General features: G+C 43.8%; 1 protein-coding gene across 3 annotated transcripts in view; it reads left to right on the top strand.

The window, feature by feature from the left end:
* The window catches only part of EPSTI1 (epithelial stromal interaction 1), a 106,715-nt gene that overhangs the window by 30,384 nt on the left and 51,329 nt on the right, over nt 1-25,002 (top strand). For 2 of the 3 annotated variants that reach the window (XM_062195327.1, XM_062195326.1), the window contains 2 exons: nt 896-969; nt 15,084-15,154. In XM_062195327.1, coding sequence (XP_062051311.1) covers nt 896-969; nt 15,084-15,154 — 145 coding nt within the window. Of the gene's footprint in view, nt 1-895; nt 970-1,945; nt 2,039-15,083; nt 15,155-25,002 lie in introns of all 3 variants that reach the window. The other variant, XM_062195328.1, reaches the window with a different exon arrangement.

The following is a 25,002-nucleotide window of genomic DNA, read 5'->3' as shown; positions in this document are numbered from 1 at the left end:
TAATCTAACATCCATATTTTTTCTCTTGAATACCTAGAGAAAGAACAATGAATAGTAAGGATTGATAGTCAGTTACTGACTAGACTATTCCCATTGTACTTTTAAACACTTGATTATAAAGATTTCACATTTGCCTACTGGTAACACCCCCCAGGATTTCCTGAGCTTGGATACTTGAACGTAGGGCAATAGAGTAAAGAGAAGAAAGGTAAATGAAGCCTCGTTGGTCATCATCTTTATTGGGTTAAGGAATGGAAAGTGGGAAGAATGTTCTGGAATTTCCAGGGCAGGCCACTCTTACGATTTAGCATGATGCTTCAAGTATAATTTCAATCTAAGTGAAAATTTTAATATCTACATGAGGGGTGGGCATTTGGCCTAGTGGCCAAGGTGCTAGCTCAGATGCCTGTGTCCCACATAGGACTGTCTGGGTTTGATGCCTGGCTCTGGCTACTGACTGCAGCTTTCTGTAATGCAGACCCTGGGGGGCAGTGGTGATGGCTCAAGTCATTGAGTCCCTGCCACTCATGCGAGACACCTGGATTGAGTTCCTGGCTTCTGGCTCCAGGCCTTACTGTTGTGAGCATCTGGAGAGTGAACCAGGGGGTGGGGGTGCTCTCCCCTACCGCCTCTAAGGAAAACATACATGATCAAAATACCTTAGCTGGGTTGCCCTAGGTTTTGGGAATGTGCCCTTGTCTTTCTGTATAGCTCTGTTTCTCCTTTAAGCAATTACTGTTGTTTAACTTCTTATTAAGAACACTAGTTACGTTCTTCTTTCCAGGAATGTGAAAATGTTAAAGGAACTCGTGTTGTGGACTCAAGTGGTCAGTTCTCGATGGCTGACATTTCTGCTTCGTATTGATGTTTCCCCCTTGTGGTTTTCCCCCCTTAGGTGGGAGCCTATCTGAGGTTGAAGTCTGGCAGAGACAGCAACTCCAACTGATGCTATCCAAACACCAGAAAAAGGTCAGAATCCCTCTCTTTTTGCTTGCTTTTGGCAAGGAATTTGAGTACCAGCACTTTCAAGGAACCATGAAGTAGCACAATAACGTTACCAAAAACGTAACACCTTTAAGCCAGTTGCAAAAGGCACCTCTCAAAAGCAAGATCAGGGCCGGCACCGCGGCTCCCTAGGCTAATCCTCCGCCTGTGGCGCCAGCACCCTGGGTTCTAGTCCCGGTTGGGGTGCCGGTTCTGTCTCAGTTGCTCCTCTTCCAGTCCAGCTCTCTGCTGTGGCCCAGGAAGGCAATGGAGGATAACTCAAGTGCTTGGGCCCTGAACCTGTATGGGAGACCAGGAGGAGGCACCTGGCTCCTGGCTTTGGATCGGCGCAGCGTGCAGGCACAGCAAAATCAGGAAATGAGAAATAGAAATGCCTAGAATTCTTATCCAACCATGTATGTATGTCAGCATGGTGAAGAGAATTTTTAAGTGAACTATAGTTTAATCTACTATATTTTGAATGTTTTGATTCCAAGAATGAGGATTTGTTTAACCTCATGCCAATCATAGAAGTAGAACAAAGAAGATTTAAGATACCCAGTATTTTTTGTATGAACACTATGAATTTTGTAGTCAGGAAAAATTATCTTATTCTTCTCCTACTCCCTTTGAAGAGAAAAACAGGAGAGAGAGAGAGAGAAAGAGAGAGAGAGAGAGAAAGAGAGAGAGAAAGAGAGAGAGAGAAAGAGAGAGAGAGAAAGAGAGAGAGAAAGAGAGAGAGAAAGGCAGACAGATGATACAGAAAGAGAAAAAATTCACAGGCAGGAGATAGCCTGGCCATTCTCCAGGATCTAAGTAGCTTGTAGGAGCAACCTACAATCATGGTGAGGTATAGCAGAGACAATACTGTAATTTGCCTTTCATCATAATTTTGAGTGTCAGAGGTTCAGACTGAAAAATGTAACTGTTTTTTACCCTCTATAATCTCAATACAATTTAGCTGAAAAGAGAAGGATCTGCAAGAATCAGGAAGGAAGCCAAAGAAGCCAAACTCCAAAAAATGAAGGCAGTTCAGAGAGAGAAGATAAAGGGTGTGGCTGACCAGGCAGCATTTACTGGGTGCTGAGTGTCCGATTCTCATCTAGACACTCTTCATGGATTGACTCATTTAATCCCCCTAGTAGCCCTGTGAAGTCCATGGTATCCTTATTACCCAATTTGTAAATGAGGGAAGTGACACAAGAGTTTAGACGATTTGCCCAACTGTGCACAGTTGGTAAGTGGATGGGCCAGGAGCTCAGGGTCTGAGTCACCACAGTGTCTCACCACTTGGGTGACTGATGCAAGTAGTAGCTGAGTATTTGGCTAGAAGGTAAAGCAAGGAGCACACAGTCATACTTATAGTCAAACATGGCACATTCCAGAGTGAGTGTGGTATAGGCAAATACGCCTCCTTTACTGATAAAAATAACAAGCATGCATTTGCATTTCAGGATAAGTGATATGATCTATTCTAAAAACCTCAAAGTGATGTTTTAGTTTTGAGATCCATTTCTTGCATTTCTTCTATCTTATCGTCTTCATAATCTAGTATTGAAGTGTCATGTCCTTTTGGGAGCATCATGTCGTCTTCCTTGTTTCTTGTTCTTGTTTCTTGGATTGTTGCATTTGTTGTTCGGCATTTGTGGAGATATTCGTTGGTTCCTCCCACTCCCCCAGCTGTGTACTATGACTCTGGAGATAAGTGGATTGTCTGCTTTCAGTGAACCTCTAGAGGCTTATAGTGGGTATGGCCAGAGAGCTCTATTCAGTTCTATGGGGTTAAGGGAGTGCCTAAGGTGATACCCTCCCTTAGTGTCACACTCACTTGGTGTGGTAAATCTCTTTTTTTAACCAGAAGGGAAGTAATTTGCTCAGCTGAGCTCTTCTCCTCAATGGTGATCAGTGCCTGAGCACTAGCCCCAGTGGTTATAATATTCATCTGCTCTGTCCCAAGGACCACACAAAGGATCAGTGTAAGTTCAGATACCCCAGCAATGTCTCTCACCAGGTAACTAGAACCACCCAGCCACACTGAGTTCTCCCACACACCCTCAATTTTTTTTTTTTCTGCAGTCCCAGTTCAGAAGCTTCACATAGTTACAAGCTCTTAGCCCCCTGTTATTTTTCTCCTCCAGGGTCAGGAGTCTCCGCTTGGCTGATGGCTTGGTGCAGACACAAGCTGGCATAGCTGTTAATGTATGTCCAAAATGGTGCCTGCTCTATTGGCTCATATACCTTTGTAAGGCGATTGGAGAGAGAGAGTTGTGTCCGTACCATCCCTTTTATTTTTACTCTCCTCTAGTTAAGCTGGTGTACTTTCACCCATTGGGCTTCAAGCCTCATTCCCCCTAGGCTCTTCCTGCAGCTTTTCTGCCAGTGTCTCGGGCTACTGCGGTCTCATCTCACCTCACTTTCCAGCACTGGTACAGAGGCTCTCGGCTGTTGGAGTCCCGAGCCGTGGGCGCCCATGCCCTCCATGTAGGTCTACGTGTCCCTCTAATTTTTTTTTTTTGACAGGCAGAGTGGACAGTGAGAGAGAGACAGAGAGAAAGGTCTTCCCTTTGCCATTGGTTCACCCTCCAATGGCTGTCGCAGTAGCGCGCTGCGGCCGGCGCACCGCGCTGCTCCGATGGCAGGAGCCAGGTGCCTCTCCTGGTCTCCCATGGGGTGCAGGACCCAAGCACTTGGGCCATCCTCCACTGCACTCCCTGGCCACAGCAGAGAGCTGGCCTGGAAGAGGGGCAACCGGGACAGGATCGGTGCCCCGACCGGGACTAGAACCCGGTGTGCCAGCGCTGCAAGGCAGAGGATTAGCCTGTTGAGCCACGGCGCCGGCCGTCCCTCTAATTTTGGTAGAGTTTCCTCTGCTGGTTTTTCCCTAACTCTTCCCTGAGACTACATTATCTCCACTTTTATTAAACTATCTTCTCCTGGCTAGAGCAGTAAGCTCCCTCCTTACTCCACCATCTTGGAACCCTCTCAATGTTTTAGTTTTGATACCCTTTCTGGGGCTTAGGGGGAAGTTCCCTCAAAAATGTTTATCTGCTGGAGTAGAAGGAGGACTGGAATGTTCTCACCCCACTCCCATTCTCTGCAAAGTCCTGAGCTGCCATAGTGTCAAATGTTGGAGGTTTAGGGACTGGCATTTGACTCATGGTACTGACCACCAAATAGGACATCTGCTGCAAGCATGGGTTTAGGAATTACAACTCTGATTCCTGCTGTCTGTCTTTCCTCCACTTCTGCTTTGTTTCCCTTTATTCTTGTCTTTTTACTTTGAACAAGTAAGTGGTGGTCAAAATTGAAACCTGCTTATCATGCAAATAGACGTTTTTACAACAGTTCCATGTGGTTTAAATGACACATGAGAGAAGGGATTCTTCCCTCCCCTCAAGAGTTCTCTTTCTGGCTAGAAGAGGACCAGTCTTTCCCAGGAGGTGTTTCTTGTACTGTGTGATCACAGGCAAGTCTCTAACCTTCCCTGAACTAGTCCTGTAAGACGAGCCTTCTCTCAAGTCCAACAACATCCTCTTACTGCAGAGATGTAGGCTCTACAGGTGGAGATAAGCCTAATTTTCACAGGAAGAACTGTATTAAAATACCAGAGGTATGGAAAAAGATGATAAAAGTTTACAGAAATTCGATCCAGTAATCCAAGTCCAATCCAATATTGCACTTTCACTGGAAAGCTTTTTATCACAATAACTTTTTAACTTACATTTCTTTCTCTTTGTACTTTTCTATTCTCCAGTTTTGTTTCTTTCATCTGACTCTTTTCCTTCCCATTTTCTCCTTGAAAGGAAAGTTCACATGTTGGTTTTGTGATTTTAGCGGAGTGCTGCCTTTAGAGACCATAGACCAGACACATTTAAGGTGGAACAAAGGAAATTGTGAAGTTATCACTAGGAACTGGTATAAGTTAGATAGGTAGACAGTCAGATAAACTAACACACACACACACACACATGGATCTCCCACCTGCTAGTTTACTCCTCAGTTGCCTGCAACAAGTTTCCTAGGCCATGCTGAAGCCAAGAGCCAGGAGCTTTACCCAGATTTCCCATGTGGGTAATAGGGACTCAACTACTTGAGCTATCACCTGCTGCTTCCCAGGATGGGAATTAGCAATAAGCTAAAGTCAGCAGCAGAGCCGGGACTGAAGCCCAGGTCTCAAACTCAGGTACTCTGATGCGGAATATGGATGTCCTAAGAGGTGTCTTAGCCACTAGGCCAAGTAGCTGTTCCAGTTCCTGAAGAATTATTTTTATCATTATTATTGTTGCCACTTCTTACCCTAAATGTTCTTCATTAGTTGTCATTTGATATCCACAGTTGGCTGGCATGTGGGTTGTTTATAGTTCATTATTGTAATGTAGACTATGCATAAATGCTAGCAGCTGAAACTGTTTTCTTTAACATGGAGTAAAAGCAGTGTCTCTCCCTTTCCAAGTTATACCAAAACACTAGATGTTGAGCAAATATAGAAATTGTAATTTGATTGGCTCTTCTAATATGATAACTTTAATGATTACTGTAAATTTTGCAGGAAAGTGAGAGATGGAGAGAGAGTTGCTCTATCAACCCGTCCCCTTCAACATGTGACCCTTGAGTGAGCAGCATTGGCATTGCCTGGGAGTTTGTGCACAATCTTGGGCTCTACCTTAGACCAATGGAATTAGAATCTGCACTCCAGTAAGCCCCTTGGCTGATTACTATGCATCCAAAACTTTGGGACGCATTAATTGAAACAACCTTGCACAAAAAGGCGCCCCTTGCCACAGACCACATCTTCAAACAGACTCACTTTCTGATACTGACTGGCCTGCACTGCCACTGGCACCCCAGCCCCTGCCATGGCTTATACAGATGTGGCTTTTTGTACTAAATGTAAGTCTATTTAGATTGTAGCTTGTGCCAGACAAAGAAAAATGGACATTGGCCAGCCAGAAATGACGGATTTCACATTGCCAGTGTAGAAATGGCCAAGGAAAGTGATAATAGCTGTGCTTATGGAGCACTTATTCTTTAAAATGCACAGCAAATACACACACGGGCACCAGCCTGCAAAATACTGCCTTTCTCCCCAGGCAAGTGGATGCTGCCTAGGATCCCAGCCAGGTAGAATGTGTGCAGATTGGTGCCACCCAAGAACCTCTAGCTTCTTCTGGTCTTGACCTGCCCCCTACCTGCCTTCCTTCAGTCAGCAGTAGTGTCAAGGGGCCACTGGGTCTAAGATTGGTCACCATCTATGTGTGTAACATTGAGCCAGCATTTGTGGCTCTTCTTGATCCTTAATAAACAGGAAAGTGTGAAAGATATTCAGTCTTGTTTGTGGGGCCCAGGAGGAGCTACTGCACTTGGTGAAAGGGAAGTATGGAGAGAGCCCTGGAATACTTCAGTGGAACTTGACTTGCCTAGAGAATGTGGGGTCTTCAAAAAGCTCACGGGGTGAGGCCAGCGCCATGGCACACTAGGCCTGTGGCGCTGGCATCTCATATGGGCGCCGGTTGCTCCTCTTCTGGTCTGGCTCTCTGCTATGGCCTGGGAAAGCAGTAGAGGATGGCTCAGTGCTTGGGCCCCTCCACCCGCATGGGAGACCAGGAGGGGGTACCTGGATCCTGGCTTCAGATCAGCGTAGCTCAGGCCATTGTGGCCATTTTGGGAGTGAGCCAGCAGAAGGAAGACCTTTCTCTCTGTCTCTCCTCTCACTGTCTGTAACTCTACCTGTCAAATAAATAAATAAATAAATATCTTTAAAAAAAAGAGCTCATGGAAATGTGTATCATGCATGGATTTCAAAATCTTCTTTTGTGCTAAAATAAACTTAATCTGGTAATTTCATCTTTCCATGCAGTTTGTGAAGTTCCTTCATGTGTCAATGGTATATGTATTCCCAGTAGGTGCTAGAGCCTCTGTGTACTGGCTCGTGAGAATGCATTGTTAAATTTCAAGATTTTCTTGAGCTGGCTGACTTCATGTTGATTACTTGAAACTGACTATGGTGGGGCTATTTACACTACAGGGGCAGGCATTGAATGCAGCGGTTTTAAGTCCCAGCTTCTCTGCTTCTGATCCAGTTTCCTGCTACTATGCTTTCTGGGAGGCAGCAGGTGATAGATGGATCCCTGCCGCCCATGTGAGATATCTGGATTGAGTTCCAGGCTCCTGGCTTCAGCTTGGTCCAGCCCTTGATGTTGGAGGGCATTTGGGGAGTGAACCAGTATATGGAAGATCTCTGTCTCTCTGCTTTCAAAATAAAAAAAGTACATATCAAAGATACATTACAGAAATTGGCAAATGCTACACATCAGCTTCCCTTCCCCTTCTGGGCCAGAATTGTTTGATAAGAGTTTATTAACATAGCACTGTTTAGTGCCCAATGAGCTCTTCGCTTATCTACCCCCCCACCCCCACCCCATTACCCACATTCCAAGGCTAAGCCTCAGAGGGCTAGGAGTGCAAAGATTTTTGTGGGGATTTTTGCATGTTGTATGCTTGATAGTAATTTTGCAGTAGGGTAGGCAGAATAAGACTTCAAGATGTCCAAGCTCTAACCCTTGGAACCATGGAATATGTTCTGTTATGTGGCAAAGGGGCATTCACTTCACAAGCAGATATGAGATTGATTGCTAATTGACCTGCGCTATCCAGGTGGGCCTATTGTAATAGAGGGTCTTTCAGAATTGAAAAGAGGAAGCAGAAGAGACAGAAGAAATGATGGTAGTAGAAAGATCCATCCTCTGTGGCTGGCTTTGAAGATGGAGGAAGAGGTCATTTGCCAAGGGATGTGGGAGGACTGTAAAAGCTGAAACAGCCATTGAGACTGTTTTCCCCTGCAGCACGCAGAAGAAATGCAGCCTTCCTGATGCCTTGACGTCAGCCCAGTGAGACCCATTTGGGACTACTGAGTTCTGGAACCTTAGAATGAGAAATTCATGTTGCTTTAAGCTGCTATGTTTGTGGTAATTTTTATAAGGATGTATTAATTTCTCTTCCTAAAAACCTGTAAAGCAGAGACAGTTTCTATAAAATGTTAGACTAGAACATCACAGAAGGGGCTGGCGCTGTGGCATAGTAGGCTAATTCTCCATCTACAGCACTGGCATCCCCATATGAGTGGTGGTTCATGTCCTGGCTGCTCTTCTTCTGATCTAGCTCCCTGCTTACGGCTTGGGAAAAGCAGCAGAAAATGACCCAAGTGTTTGGGCTCCTGCCACCCATGTGGGAGACCCAAATGAAGCTCCTCGCTCCTGGCTTCGGATTGGCCCAGCTCTGTCAGTGGTTGCAATTTGGGGAGTGAATCAATGGATGGAAGACCTTTCTCTCTCTCCCTCTGTCTGTAATTCTGCCTCTCAAATAAATAAATAAAATCCTTTTTTTAAAAAAATACCACCAGAGAAGTAGAAAATAGTTTAAAAAAATAAAAGGCAGCATACCAGTCGCAAGAACTTCCTTTGCCACTGGAAAGCAGCCTGGCTAGAAAGGTTTTCATCAATCCACACAGCAAGCTTCTCCCCCAAGTGTAGCGGTGAGACTTCACTATGCTCTCCCGTCATAATCACACCGATGAATTCAGTGATACTTTGTATTTCTTTCCAACACTTCTGTAATACCCACTCACCTAAGAAATGAATCTTTCAATTGCTTGTCAAAGACCTTCCATGTTTCCTGGATTTAACTTATTTGGCCTGTAATCTGTTTATGTGTGAAATAATTTTATATCCATATAATACTATGTCTTTTCCAAATGCTTCCATTTGATTTCCCCAGCCTCTTGGTGTATCATAACCTTAGACAATGTGAAAACCAGCTAGGGATGAGAGTGGCATCCTAAGCTTTCTTTCCTCTTTCCACTAAATTGTGTCTAACAAAGTCATTTGGAACACCAGAAGTCACTGTGTTTTATGGACACACTGAGAAACATGACACAGAAACTCACCAATAAAATGTAAGCTATGCATTAGATGCATACGCATATTTTTTGAGGAATCACATGTGTTGGTCTCTCTCTCTCTCTCTCTTTTTTTTTTTTTGTAAAGACTTATTTATTTGGAAGAGCTACAGAGAGAGGGAAGGAGAGAGAGAGAGATTCTTCATTCACTGGTTCACTCCCCTGGTTGCCACAACAGCCAGGGCTGGGCCAGGCCAAAGCCAGGAGCTAGGAGCTTCAGCCAGGTCTCCCATGTAGGTGACAGGGGCCCAAGCATTTGGACCATTCTCCATTGCCTTTCCCAGGCCATTAGCTGGATCAGATCAGAAGTGGAGCAGCAAGAACACAAACTAGTGCCCATGTAGGATGCCGGTATTGCAAGTGGAGGCTTAATCTGCTATCCCACAATGCTGGCCTCTCTCATTTCTAAGAAGCAAGTAGGGCCAAGGGCTAATGGTATAAGAGCAATTTAGGGGTAAAACTCAACTTGAGGAAATTATTTCAATATCGTTTTTATAAACTGGGAAACATTTCTTTTTCGAAAAGATTTCAAAGAACACCAATGTTTCCAAGAAATCTGCTTCCTGCATATTTTTGTGGATGATTGATGGGTCATTAAATCTTTGGTTGTTGAAATATAATGGGATCTCATTAACATGATTTCCCATAACGTTGAAATGTTAATGATATTTCCAAAATGCAGATGTGGAACTATAAGAACAGGCTGTGAGCTTCTTTACACTTTATTTTTCTTATTTGTAAGATGAGTATGAATAATAATAATAAAATAATAATATAATGGGGCCAGTAAGGCTGCAGGATGCAATATGTGCAAAGCCTTAGTAGGATGCCTAGCAGTTAGGACACATTCACTAAAAGGGCCCTAACCTAATTATCACTGAAAAGAAGTGGTTTGATATTATCCCATTTGTGTTATATCAGCAGTCTTTTGTAATGAAGACATAGAGAGAGGATTATTCTTATTTTACACATGAATTGGATGGGCCTGATTATTTCACTTGTACGAAATCCACATGTATGAGGCTGCTGGAGAAAAAAAATACCCATAGCTTTTTGGGCACACCAGGTTTCTGGGCTTCTGCCTCAGCTGAGTCTAACAATGCCAATAGCCATCCTTTTCCCTTTGTGGTCTAGATTCAGCCCTAATCACATTCTTGTTACTCACTTCTTTCATTCTCAGCACATGACCTTACCTGCCACTTGATAGGAAATAAAGACCATGGGGCCTTAAGTATTGTTGCCAAGCAACACCCCAAACTAGTTGGAAGGGCTGCTATAGAACCCCCAAACCAGGTGTGTTCACCTGACATGCAGAAAGCCAATCGCTGACATGGGGTGGTGGAAGGAAGGAGGTGTTGATTGCAAAGCGCAGAGCAAGGAGCTGGGCAGCTGTTGCTTAATGCCTAGGCACCCTGAGGAGTTAGGGCTGCAGGTTCTTATAGATCAAAATTGGGGCTGAGGGGTATGTGATCAGCTCATGTTCAAGTTCCTGGTTGGTCAACGGTGCTTGTGACTGTCTGTTGGTCAGTGATGCCATGCTCTTTATGGAATTTTTGGTGGCCAGGTGGGCTCCAGTTGGTCTGGGGGTTATGTGAAGGTGGCAGTTACATTCTGCCCAGACCTGGAATTCCCTTACACAAATCACCCCAGAACAGTACTGGACATCAAAGTTCTTATCTATTGGAGAAGCAAGTCACTCCTTGAGTCAGTAATTGGAACCTTTAGGGCTGGATTACTCCCTCAAATCAGTGAAGTCCATTTGATAAAGGACAGGCAGGGACATCTTGGGCTAAGGCTGAGTCTTGCTTTTACATTATAGGAGTTTGGTTTCAGCATCTTTTACTATGGCCATGCCCTCCCTTTGCTGTTTTGCCGCATACCATCCCAGGAGGAATGGGGATGTGTCATGCCTTGTTGCTACAATGGATTCTTCCGCCATCATTCACCATCTTATCCTCCCTCCTGTCCGCACAGGGACCTTGCTGCTCCATCCGCTGAGCTCCCCTTTCTCCTGTTACTGTAGTGTTTGTTTTCCATCTCTTTCTCTTAGGGTATGATCATAGTCAAGTTTCTCACCTTAAAAACAGATTGTAGGGTAGGTGTGTGGTGGTGCAGTGATGCTACTTGGGGCCGGCGCCGCGGCTCACTTGGCTAATCCTCCGCCTGTGGCGCCACCCCCCCACCCCCACCCCGGGTTCTAGTCCCGGTTGGGACGCCGGTTCTGTCCCGGTTGCTCCTCTTCCAGGCCAGCTCTCTGCTGTGGCCTGGGAAGGCAGTGGAGGATGGCCCAAATGCTTGGGCCCTGCACCCACGTGGGAGACCAGGAGGAAGCACCTGGCTCCTGGCTTCTGATTGGCGCAGCGCATTGGCCGTAGCGACCATTTAGGGGGTGAACCAACGGAAGGAAGACCTTTCTCTGTCTCTCTCTCTCACTGTCTAACTCTGCCTGTGAAAAAAGAAAAACAAAAAACAAACAAACAAAAAGATGCTACTTGGGACACTGGCATCTCATATCTCAGAGCCTCGGTTTCAGGTTTATCTCTGCTCCGAATCCCAGCTTCCTGCTAGCGCATGCCTGAGAGGTAGTGGTGATGGCTCAAGTAATTAAGTCCCAAAAGTTCCCAGCTCCCAGCTTCAGCTTAGCCCAGGCCTGGCTGTTGAAGTAATTTGGAGAGTGAACTAGTGAATGGGAGATCTCTCTCTCTCTCTCCCTCTGTTCTGTATTTCTCTCTCTCTGCCTTTCAAATAAAATTAAAAAAAAAAAATGAAACAGATTGCATCTCTCTATTCTGGTTGCTTTTAACTTCTGTCTCAAGCATTAAGGTCCAATTTCTTAAAAAGATTTCCCTGCTATATTTGGTTCCCAAGTGTCAGTCTGTGGACTGACTCTTTAGCAATCATCTGAGCCAAAGCATCTCTATCTGAAAAAATGTTTCCTGGGTGAACCTGAGTTCAGCTGGTTAGGAACTTATCTTCCAACTCCTCTCTGGGCCTGCTCCTTGATGGGTTGGGTGTGGCTTCTGTCTCTGATGCTTTTCTGGTCCACATCTAGTCAGGATCATCAATTACTTCTAATTGAAAAATCCAATCGAAACTCTGATTCATAGCTTATTAAATATAAATTAACTATCAACTGTTCTGTTCTTCAGATTCAAACTCCTATTTTTTTTAAAGATTTATTTATTTATTTGAAATGCAGAGTTACAGAGAGGCAGAGGCAGAGAGAGAGAGAGAGAGAGAGAGAGAGATCTTGCATCTGTTTGTTCACTCCCCAAATGGCCACAGTGGCTGGAGCTATGCTGATCCGGAGAGCCAGGAGCCTCTTCCAGGTCTTCCGTGCCAGTGCAGGGGCCCAAGGACTTGGCCATCCTTTGCTGCTTTCCCAGGCCATAGTAGAGAGCTGGATTGGAAGTGGAGCAACTAGATCTCAAATCGGCACCCATATGGGATGCCAGCACTAAAGACAGTGGCTTTACCCGCTATGCCACAGCACCAGCCCCAAGCTCCTGCTTATTTAAGTTAGATCTCTAGCTAGAATTTCTACTTCTCATTAGACCTGTAGTTTGTATCCCTTCATTTAGTGGCCAATCCCATGGGAAACCTAAAGGAAGCTATCAGTGTATCTTTGAATTGTATTTTTCCTTGAACATGTAGCTCATCCATGAACCTGAAATTAGAAACTGCAAATTAGGTGTTCCTCAGCTTCTTGGCTCTGTGACCAGGATGGAGCCTGCCATTTAGTAGGCACCAAATGGATGCTGAAAGCATTTCTTCACTACCTGCTTGGGTGTTCATATTCTGTCATCTGCAAACTGCCCTCCTCTAACATGGCACATATGGCCATCACTGCTTTCTTATCTGTATCCCCAGCCAGACTCTGACATTTTCCAGGTAGCCACTGTTCTGTTGATAGTTGTGTTCCTGACATTGGACACAGCACTAAGCATAGTACTAGGCTTTTGAGAAATGTTGAATACATGGGATTCAGTGAAATGACATGATTTATTTAAGGTCGCTCAATCAGTGATGGTGGACTTGAAGTGGTGTCTGCATTTTCTTTATCTGGATCTCATGTTCTTATTTTGCATTCTGCATTTATATGGGAACACTTCCAAATTTTCCTGGGTTTGGGGGAGATGTTCTGGCACAGCAGGTTCAACCACCACTTGAGATGCTTGCATCCCATATCAGAGTGCCTGGGATCAAGTCCTGCCCCTGCTTCTAATCCCCAGATGATACACCAACTGGGGCTGGGCCAGGCCAAATCCAGAAACCTAGATCCCCATTTGGCTCTCCCATGTGGGGGACAGGGACCCATGTACTTGAGCTGTACTTATGCACCTGGTGCCTCCCTTGTGCATTAGCAGGAAGGTGGATCAGAAATGTAGGTGGGACTCCATCCCAGGCACTCTGATTTGGGATGCAGGTGTCCAAGGTGGTGGCTTAATGTGCTGCACCACCATTCCTGTTGTTCCTGATGTTGCATTGCAAATATTGGCTTAATCAACACCTAGTGCTGGCTTTCAGTCTTTTCTTTTCTTTTTTTTTTTGGACAGGCAGAGTGGATAGTGAGAGAGAGAGACAGAGAGAAAGGTCTTCCTTTTTGCCGTTGGTTCACCCTCCAATGGCCGCTGCGGCCGGCGCATCACGCTGATCCGAAGCCAGGAGCCAGGTGCTTCTCCTGGTCTCCCATGCGGGTGCAGGGCCCAAGGACTTGGGCCATCCTCCACTGCCTTCCCGGGCCATAACAGAGAGCTGGCCTGGAAGAGGGGCAACCGGGATAGAATCCGGCGCCCCAACCGGGACAAGAACACGGTGTGCTGGCGCCGCAAGGCGGAGGATTAGCCTGTTAAGCCACGGCGCCAGCCTGGCTTTCAGTCTTTTAACCTTCTGATCCCACCCCTCCCCCCAACCCAAAGGATGCAGGAAGCTCATCACAATTGCACATTTTTTGTCTCATTAGTCAGATTTTTTTTTATTGGAAACATTTATTCAGTTTCATGGTTCTCAGTTTTCTTTCCAGAATTCTGTGTTTCATTAATAATTCAGTTGCTTACATTATAATTGACTTCCCTTAACTTTCGTAATTTTCCCCTATTTTATTCTGAAATGCACGTCATTATCCACTTTTGCCTTTCAAATGGGAAAGTCATGTGTGAATGAAGACTTCCATGGAAATGAACAATCGGAACCGCTTTTGTCCCCTGCTTGGAAGATGGAGCCAAACTCATGTCAGGGTTGCAAAGTGATGATTTCCATTATTCTCTTTTCTCACGTCCTCCTTGGAGCAAATCCAATTTTTTATTAAAGCAAACCCAGCTGCTTGCCGTCACTCTTGGATTCATTTAAAACTTCACATTTCTCCCATAATGTAGAACTTGTTTCAACTCCCCATTAAATTTGTTGTTTAGGAATTTTACTTGTTTTTCATGAACAAGTAAAAAAAATGACATGCCATGTGAGCAAAAAGCAAGTGTTTCTGGGTTATTTAAATTGGATTAAAATATGCCAGCAACATGGTGACAGCAGTATCAAATATGAATTCTTTTTTCTTGGGGCTCTCCAAATAGCTAATCTTTTTTTTTTTTTTTTAAAAGAGACTCTGTTATTCAAGTTTCTGCTGCTTTTTTTTTTTTTTAAATGACATATGCTGTTCAGTCTTTCCACAGCTTTCAGTTTCTGACCCCAAATCAAGAAGACATTGGGTTGGCTTATGAAAATTTTCTTCCTGAATGCTTTAGCAGAATATGTCTAAATATGTAAATTTTGTAGGAACTATTTAATCATTTATTATCATTTTCATTTACTATAGTTTGTATGAAAATTTAGTTTTTTCATTGAAACATTTTGAGAATGCCATTTAAAAAAATAGATGTTGAATTAAAAGAATAAAATGTGGCATACTGATTTTGTGATTACACCAGGGAAGTTGTGAGAGGGGAGCTAGGGAGAGAAGAAAGGCTCCTGGCATCCAGTGTAGCGCCCAGGGGTCTGGTAGAGCCTTTGTGCTGGGGCCTTTGCAGGAGTGCTGTAGTCGACTACTGACCTAGGTCACTTGAACCCAAGGATTTTGGACACCGGACAATTTTAACGTCATGATCCTACTTGAAGCTTCCTTAACAGTATTTGGTATTTGCAATTTCAGAGCAATAAATTTGAGACGGAAAGACAATTTCAAGAACACCTTCGAAGAGAAGCATATAGACATCATCAATAGTAAGTTTATGTTTCCGGAACTTTGGGTCTGTATAGGCATATTGCTCATTCAACTTCTAAATTTTGGGTGATGGTAAATATCTGATATTGGATTATTGGCTGTACTGTTGATCATGTAATTGGATTCTATTATCCTGTACACAAGGATCTAAGGTTAGAGACATCAGTTTTCACCACAATATCTTTTGTAGTCAATTGACCTGCAGTAAGACAATGAAATTTGAGAGATTTCCCACTATAACTCACTTTGAAGGTTTGATGATTTAGTAATACAATATGTTTCTGATTGTTTTGACCTCCAACATACCAATATGAGGAGGAGGGTGTTTGAAATGACATACCCACACTGAGGACTGCTAGGCCTTTATAGTAATTGTTTTTGCTTTTAGTGAATGATTGAGCATATATTATCTAAACTACAAGTTCCTTTTTTTAACATTTTATTTCAGAATAGTTTTGAATTTGCAAAATAAGAATTGAGAAATCATTTAGTAGTTATTGTCAAAATTTCTAGTTGGTAGTCATGATTTGGTAGTCTAGTATGATTTGTGGATAAGAACAGTCAATACATGTAGGGCCACTGCTATATATTTTGTAAAATAGATAATTGTGTTATATTGACTTTGAAGATAAGCTTAAGGCCTAACTTTTGATAAATAGACTGCCTAAACACTGCTTAAAGAAGATAAAGCCAAAAGCTCTGTTACTGGCCCTCCATTAATTCTAAATGTGGTATAGGTAGAACCAAGCAGATCTATGTTCAAAGTTCTAGATCCACAGCCCGCTTGTGATACTGGACAAACTACTAAATCTGTGAACATAAGTTTGTTCATATTTCATTTTCAAAATCAGGACATAATATCTATCACTTTTAAGGATTAAAGAAAATATGTAAATGGAATAAAAGTGCTTGACTATTACAGGGACTTGAAATGATATATCTTACAAATATCCTTGTTGAATGGGACCACATACCTTTCATTTTGAAGAGGCCGTATATGATTTCTAGTAATTAACCCTCTACTTTCATATGGCATATTTACTGACTGGCTCCTGTTCTGTCTTCCCAATGTGGTCTCTCATTTGTAAAATTAAAATGACTCAGGTTTTGGGGTGACCATGAACGTGACACCCCACAGCACGTCCCTCCCTTAAGTACAGCATCCTCTAGTTTTCTCAATCCACTGAAATTATCCTGCCTCTATCATAAGTGGCTCCTTCTTGCTCTAAGACTCAGGAAGAGGAATGAGAAAGAAATTACTCAACCCTCTGATTTGCTCTTCAGCTAGTTAGGTACTTGGCCTCAGCAATCCAGGCCAGAAAATGAGAGCAAGATGAGAGGGAAGAAGGAAATGCTTGATGACGTTTTCCTCCTTGGCTGAACTAAGCACCTCTCACTCTTAGCTACATGGATTGTCTCTCCTGTCTCCTCTTCTAAGGCAGTCTTGGGAGCGAGGAAGGTGGTGGGAAGAAAACACCAGGAGAAACTGATGTCTCGCAGAGACACAGGAGCGAGGTTGAATGTTACTGTATTGGTGCCTCCCTCTTCGTGTGCATGAAATGGGTGAGATTTTTCTCTTGGCCTAGCATAAGGAGTTGAGAGAAATAAGGGTTTGGGGCCGGTGCCGCGGCTCACTTGGCTAATCTTACGCCTGCGGTGCTGGCACCCTGGGTTCTAGTCCCGGTTGGGGCGCCGGATTCTGTCCCGGTTGCTCCTCTTCCAGTCCAGCTCTCTGCTGTGGCCCGGGAGTGCAGTGGAGGATGGCCCAAGTGCTTGGGCCCTGCACCCACATGGGAGACCAGGAGAAGCACCTGGCTCCTGGCTTCTGATCGGCGCAGCGCATCGGCTGTAGCAGCCATTTGGGGAGTGAACCAACGGAAGAAAGACCTTTCTCTCTGTCTCTCTCTCTCACTGTCTAACTCTGCCTATCGAAAGAAAGGAAGGAAGAAAGGAAGAAAGGATTTAGGGGCAGTAGGAGCCTGGGGTCCCAAAGAAGAACACATGTAATTACCCAGTGGCATCTCAGTTTTCCAGTGGAAAGGGAAGACCTGCTTACCTACCAGTGGCGGGGTCTTTCTTATAGGACTGGAAGTTGAACTGGCTCATTCCCTGGAGGTTTTAAAGACATCGAGGTGAAGGATAAGAGGCTCTTGGAGTTTTCAGAGGTTGGAAGTAGTGCTGCCCAGCCTCCTTTCATGGTTTTACAGCTTCTGAAGTTTAGGTTTCACTAAATACCAAAGATCAAGCGCCCTTTTTCTGTAAGGGGGAAAAAAAAGTTTGCCCTTAGCCACCTTGCGTGCCATCAGTGGAGTTGAATTCAATTACACGCACATTTCACTCTTGCTCTTTCTTCTGCTTATCGTGAAAGTCCCAGTTAGCTGGGAAAAAGAGAAGTTGGCTAAAAATGAGAAGTATCTCAAATTGATTTTTAAAGCCTATTGAGAAACACAAGAAGAGGCAAATAGGCAAGTTCTTTTTCATTTTTTACAAAGAGAGTAGTATGTTTTGAATTACTTTCAAAATTAAAAGCCCAGTAGCTCATGAAATGACTGTCTGTTATAAAGCTGGAAATAAGAAAGGGACTCTGTAGAAAAGGCGGATCTCTGTATAACAAGTCATTAGCACATCTTCTTAGGACCAGTTTAGTGTGGGAACAACGTCTAGGAAAGCTGTTGGAATCTGAGCAGCACAAAGATTTTACCAGACCGACTAACTGCCCACCTGCCACCCCCTGGAATTAGATTCTCCTGAAGCTGTCAAAAGAAGGAGCACAAATAGAAACACCCGTAAGAAATTGTTTCAAACCAGTCAATAGCTGGCTAGTTTCAGTGTGCTCGGATGTGTGGTTCAAATAGCAGGCCAGCAGCGCTGTGTTTTTCTGTAGAGAAGGGCACTCGCGGACTCGAGCAGACTGCAAATCCAAGTGGCTGGAGGAGAGGCTCAATCCAGCAACCCGTGGGCACCACCCCAAGCATCTTAATGTGTTCTTCTTCGCCACCTTGTTCCTGACTTCCTTCATTTGCTTCAGATTATTTTTAGTGTTGTCAATTATTTAGCTAACAGGCAGAAAACTAGGCTTTTATTGACATCCAAAGGGACTCTCCTGAGTGTAATAATGAAGGCAGTTTATTGAATGCCTGTGAGGTTGCTTTCTAATTGTATGCATTAATCTGCCCATGCAAGCTGGCTGAAAATACACAAGCAGATTGCACATGCAGATGGAGCACACAGGATGGTTTTTATGAAAAGACCTCTGGAATGTACTTCCGCAGTACTGTCTTTTCCTTAAAAATCGAATGACTGTGACTATTTCAATTGGCGGCTGAGAACAGACCAGATTAATGAGGCATTAAGTCTGCCACTCTGGCTGGGGACAGACTCCCATTTCACAATGTAGAGTTCGTTCTAGGATTCTTCAGCCTGAAAGTAGAGGGTAGAAGTGGACCTTTAACCTTGTGTGGGCTTCACTGTTATTTTAGTCTCTGTAATTATTTACTACTTATACAAATTCAAATGAGATTGTGTCCAGGGTAGTCAATATGACTAGTAGATGTGAGGATCAAAAGTAACAGTTAAAATTTTAAAAATTTTATTTTTTAAATGTATTTTTATTTATTTGAGTGGGAGAGAAAGAGAGAGACAAATAAATACCTTCCACATGTTGGTTCATTCCTCAGATGCCTGCAACAGCCTGGGCTGGGCTAGGTTGAAGCTAGGAGCAGGGAAATCAGTCCAGGTCTCCCACATGGATGTGAGGAACCCAACTACTTGAGTCATCACCTGCTGTCTAGCAGGGCATGCAACACCAGGAAGCTAAAATCAGAAACAGAGGTGGGGCTCGAACCCAGGCACTCCCACAGGGGATGTCAGTATCCCAAGCAGTGTCTTAAACCATGTGCCAAACACTTGCCCCTGTAAAATTTTTTTTTAGTATCTAAGAGAAGACATAGTGACTTAGATTATTTAAGACACTGAATAATATAACTTTCAACATTTAAAAATTTACATTGTAATTTATTTGGGGGTGGTGGTGTAGTCATCTTTCTAAGTATATGTGTTTTAGGTGAATGTTGAGACAGATTTGAATTTTAAGTCTATTTAACCAGTGATAGGTTCCAGGGTAGGATGTGAGTGATGCAATATATACACATTTTTGTGTACGGATGTTAGCAAAAGCAGCATTTTAAGGATTTTCCGGAGATAGAATTGGTTATATTTTAAACATTACAAATTTTAATTCAAATTGAATGACTATGTGATATAATAGATTACACATTAAAGAGTTAATACAATTGTGTGGCTCTTTCAAATCAAAGTAATAGAAGGTGCTATGTAACTGAGAACCAGTGGAATGTTGGGTTCAGTATCAGGAACATCACAGACTCTTACTTTTCAGATCAACTCTATTAGGGATGTATCATCCCCATTTTGTAGTTGGAATTTTCAATAATTAAAATTTCCAAAGTCCCAGAGACTGTAAGGGATGCAGCTGGATCAAGGTCTTGAGATTAGGGGTGTGATATACTTTGAAGGTCGGGAATTTCTGGGTAGGGTGAAGGTGATGATCACTGTAGCAACATGGGGACCTGTGGGGAGAACTCTTCGCAGAGAGAAAGACTTGAGCTAAGTTGACTTCTATTTCTTACTACCAAGATCTAAATTTTTGTACAGAGTAGGCAAAAGAAAGAGAAATATGTCTACTTTCTATCCAATCAGCATGTATGAATGACATCTTCTTCCCAGGCCCAACACTGGGTTGGTACCCAGAATTCATTTCACTGACACAGGCAGGCTTTTGCAACCTCTTCTGACCCTGCTCCTAAATACAATTACCAACATTATTTCTAGGGCGCTGGGGCTCAGTTCTCAACACCTCAGTTGGAAACGTTTTTGAAACCGAGCCCATTCCAAAGCAAGACCATCCTGCTCCTAGACCAACAAGCTCTACCCCAGGCTCAGCCTGGTGACTGTATATTGAGAAATTTTCTTCATTTCTGCCTTTGGAACCATGCATCTCTTTTATTTCCATTTGAATAATAGTGTGATTATTTCCTTGGAGGCTCATCTTCATTCATTTTAGTTTCCTAGAGCTGAGAAACCAGGCAGGTCTGCTGAATATGCACACTTAGGCCCCGGGTTTGCCTTCTAATATGTTCATGAACTTCAAATGCCCTTCATGGGAGCTTCTAAAAGACACTTAAGGGCTAAGCTGATCCCTTATCCATATGGTAGACTTAAATCCAACCTTGAATTTTGTGATTTTTAGGTAAGGTGAATAGAAAGTCAACCTATTCATAACTTTCAATCTTATGCTAATAAAGTCAACTTAGAGAGAGCAGAATCCTATAACTATTTTGCTCAGAATAAGACTGAACAGCTTATGAGAAGTCTGTTCTATGGGGATTCCTGCCTATTGAATATTAAATCATGCCGATGGTTAAGCCATATCAAAATTTCCACCCACAGTGATTTCTTCCTGCAAATATCCTAGTGTATGGCAACTTATTTTCATTCCCATAGCCACCACCCTCACTCCCTCATGTTGGTATTTATCACGTGCACTTGGATTATGGCCCGAGTCTCCTGTGTGTCCTAGTCATTCCCTACTACTACCACTGCAATGGCTTCATTACTCTTCTTGCCACTAGTCTCTTCGCTTGATTGTCTTACATGTTTTGTCAGCTTTCGTTTTCCAAAGCACAGCTTTGGTTATGTCACTCCCCTATTCTAAAGGATTCATTTATTTCCTATTCCTGTTGCCCACAAAATGAATTATATACTCCTTGGCTGTGCCATGGGGAAACATGAGCAGGCTTTTGGCTTAGTGATTAAGATGCCACTTTGGATGAATGCACCCCTTATCAAAGTGTCTGGATTTGAGTCCCAGATTTGCTTCCAATCCCAATTTCCTTCTAATGCACACCCAGGGAGGCAGCTGGTGATGACTCAAGTACTTGGATCCCTTCCACCCACATGGGACACTTGGATGGAGTTCCCAGCTCCTGACTTTGACCTGGTCTACCTCTGGCTGTTGCAGGCATTTGAAGAGTAAACCAGTGGGCCAGCACCATGGCTCACCAGGCTAATCCTCCACCTGTGGTGCTGGCACCCCAGGTTCTGGTCCCGGTTGCTCCTCTTCCAGTCCAGCTCTCTGCTGTGGCCCAGGAGGGCAGCAGAGGATGGCCTAAGTGCTTGGGTCCCTGCACTTGCATGGGAGACTGGGAGGAAGCACTCGGCTCCTGGCTTTGGATCGGTGCAGCACCGGCTGTGGCAGCCATTAGGGGAGTTAAACAATGGAGGGAGGACCTCTCTGTCTCTCTCTCACTGTCTATAACTCTCTCTCTGCCTCTCTCTCTCACTGTCTAACTCTGCTTGACAAAAAAAAAAAAAAAAGAGTAAACCAGTGGATGGGAGATCTGTCTGCCTGTCTCTCTGCCTTTCAAACCACTTTACAAAGCAGAAATAGAATGATTAATTTTTGAAAAAGAGATGTATAGGGTTTGGGGTTATATAATTTGGGAGAGACTTATAGGGGTAAGACTTTGCTTGGATTGGATATAATCAGGAAGCTAGTGTAGTTATATGATTAGGTATTTTAATTAATCTCACCCAGGAGGAGAGAAGACGAGGGTGAAATGTATGCTCCTGTGAGACCTCACTCATATTAGCCAGAATTTTGAGGGTGGTTAGCCCCCCCACCTTGTGGTTTGGAGATGGTTCACATGTTTTTCTGTGTTCAGAGATGGCACAGAGTGTTTGTCATGATCCATCGTAGCCATAGTGATCTCTTCCAAAGTTGATATTATGAGAAATTGTTCACTTTTCAACAGGAGATTGCCAAGGCCTAGCTGGGAGTGCCAGGCCAGCTCCTATATTTCTCAGTATGCAATTAATATACGGTAAAGGATAAAAGGTTGACTAGCATGTCATTTACAAAAAAGTTTCTATTGATCTCATCACTGGAATCTAGTACTCTCTGTGTTCCCCTCTTTGAGGAACAGGAGATGTGGGGTTTGGCTGCCTGGGATCACACCTTGACCTCTTTCCTCACTTACTGATGAGTGTTACTTACCCTCTTGGGCCCTGTTTCCTCATGTGTAGCATGGAGTGGGAGTAGTGAGAGCTACTAACCTATGAGATTGATCAACATGATCCGTTTAAAAGATCTAGTACGGTGCTCGGAGAGAGATACTGAACATACTGAACTCCAGCAGGACAGCGGAGGGAGAAGAAAGAGGGAGCAGCTGACTCTGACCTCTGTCCCCAAGGATAAAGCTCTGGAATCACTAAGAGGGTCCTGTGGTCCTGAAGGCGTTCCTGGTAACATAGTACTGCACCTGGGGGAACAGATGCCCAGACCTGAGACAAGCTACCTGCATGGCCAACTAGCATCATATCTATGTGAATTCTAAGAGGCTTTTTGGTGGAAGAAAAAGACCAGAAAATAAACTCTAGTTAAATAAATAATCCATCATCTCCCACCACCACCCCTCCCCGCCAAAAAAAAAAAAAGATACCAGGGCAATTGTGAACAAAGAAGGCAGTGACACAGTGAAATAGGAGGGATCTTCAAAAATTCATGGAACTGCCATGTTGTGAAGAAATTTGCATGGATAGATTTACATCAAAAAAACTTGATTTTTCTTTGGACTTTTAAATTTTTATGTATTTATTTATTTGACAGAGTTAGTGAGAGAGAGAGAGAAAGGTCTTCCTTCCATTGGTTCACCCCCGAAATGGCTGCTACGGCTGGTGTACTGCGGCCGGTGCGCTGCGCCGATCTGAAGCCAGGAGCCAGGTGCTTCTTCCTGGTCTTCCATGCAGATGCAGGGCCCAAGCACTTGGGCCATCCTCCACTGCCCTCCCGGGTCACAGCAGAGAGCTGGACTGGAAGAGGAGCAACTGGGACTAGAACCCCAGCGCCCATATGGGATGCCGGCACCACAGGCGGAGGATTAACCAAGTGAGCCACGGTGCCGGCCTCGATTTTTCTTTGAATTTTCTGAAGTCCCCTTGTGTGTGATCAATCTTCATTTCTCACCCTTCCCTGTCCCTTTTATTTATTTTTATTTTATTATTTATTTATTTATTTATTTTGACAGGCAGAGTGGATAGTGAGAGAGAGAGACAGAGAGAAAGGTCTTCCTTTTGCCGTTGGTTCATCCTCCAATGGCCGCCGCGGTAGGCGCGCTGCGACCTGCGCATCGCGCTGATCCGATGGCAGGAGCCAGGTGCTTCTCCTGGTCTCCCATGGGGTGCAGGGCCCAAGGACTTGGGCCATCCTCCACTGCACTCCCTGGCCACGCAGAGAGCTGGCCTGGAAGAGGGGCAACCGGGACAGGATCGGTGCCCCGACCGGGACTAGAACCCGGTGTGCCGGCGCCGCAAGGCGGAGGATTAGCCTAGTGAGCCACGGCGCCGGCTTGTCCCTTTTATTTTAATAAGAGTCAGTACTGGGGTGGGCGCTTGGTGCAGTGGTTAAAATGCAGAATGGGACATTTGCATCCCATATTGAAAATGTCTAGGTTCACGTCCTCACTCCACTTCTGATTCCAACTTCCTGCTAGTGCTCACCCTCCAAGGCAGCAAGTGATGGCTCCACTAATCAGGTCCCTGTAACCCACTTGGGAGGCCCAGATTGAGCTCTGGATGCCTGACTTTGGCATGGCCCAGTCATGGTTATAGTGGGCATTTGGGGAATAAACAAATGGATGCAAGGTCTCTGTCTCTCTGCCTTTGAAATATATTTAAATAACTCCATAGGATGGGGCCGGCATTGTGGCGTAGGGGTAAAGCCACCGCCCGTGATGTGGATATCCCATATGGGTACCAGTTTGTCCTGGCTGTTCCCCTTCTGATCCAGCTCCCTGCTAATGGCTTGGGAAAAGCAGCAGAAAATGGTCCAAGTGCTTGGGCCCATTATTCACTTGGAAGACCTGGAAGAAGCTCTTGGCTTCTGACTTTGGCTTGGTTCAGTCCAGGCTGTTGAGGCCATCTAGGGAGTGAATCAGTGGATGGAAGATTTCTCTCTCTCTCTCCTCCTCTCTCTCCATACCTCTCACTTTCAAATAAATAAATAATTCTTAAAAAAAATAGGATCAAATCAAAATCACAGAGAATTTCGGCACTAGAAAAGGTACAAGGAAGAGAGAGGTATATGAACTCGATATTGATCTTTTCCTCTGTTGCATACGGGATGCTTATGAATTACAGATATTTATAGAAAAGTGTTATATATTTACTTATGTATGTAAATATCAAATAAAATAAAACATTAATCTTATTTATCATAGAAACATTTCACTCACATGTAGAATCTAAATGAGAATAGAATAGTGTGTATCAGAGTCTGAAGAAAGTAGGAGTGGGTTGGGGGTTTGGGAAGAGGTTGATCGACATATGTAATGTTATAGTCAAATAGGAGACTAAGTTCTCTCTTCTATTGTTTGGAAGCATAACTGTAGATAACATTAATTCGTTATGCATATCAAAATAGCTGGAAGAGAGGATTTTGAATGTACTCTCCCAAAATAAATGATAAAGGTTTAAGGTACTGGACATGTGAGTCATTCTGATTTGGTTATCATTCAATGTACACAGAAATTGAAATTTCATTCTGTACTCTGTAATATGTAGGTTTATTGTGTCAATTTTTTTCAAAAAAACATGTAAAAGTATAACAAATGAAAATTCAATCATTTCAGCAAAAGGTAGAAGAGAAAGTGCAAATTTCATAATACAATATAACAAGAAAGCAAAATATTAAGTCTAACAAGTTAATATCATAAAAAAGGTATAGAGGCTAGATTTTCTTATTAAAATAAAAACTATTGGATCACATAAAATA

Source organism: Lepus europaeus, chromosome 6 (genome assembly GCF_033115175.1).
Source record: "Lepus europaeus isolate LE1 chromosome 6, mLepTim1.pri, whole genome shotgun sequence".
In the NCBI taxonomy this organism is placed as follows: domain Eukaryota; kingdom Metazoa; phylum Chordata; class Mammalia; order Lagomorpha; family Leporidae; genus Lepus; species Lepus europaeus.
Note: the sequence above shows the minus strand (reverse complement) of the source record. Positions and strands in the feature narration are given on the sequence as shown.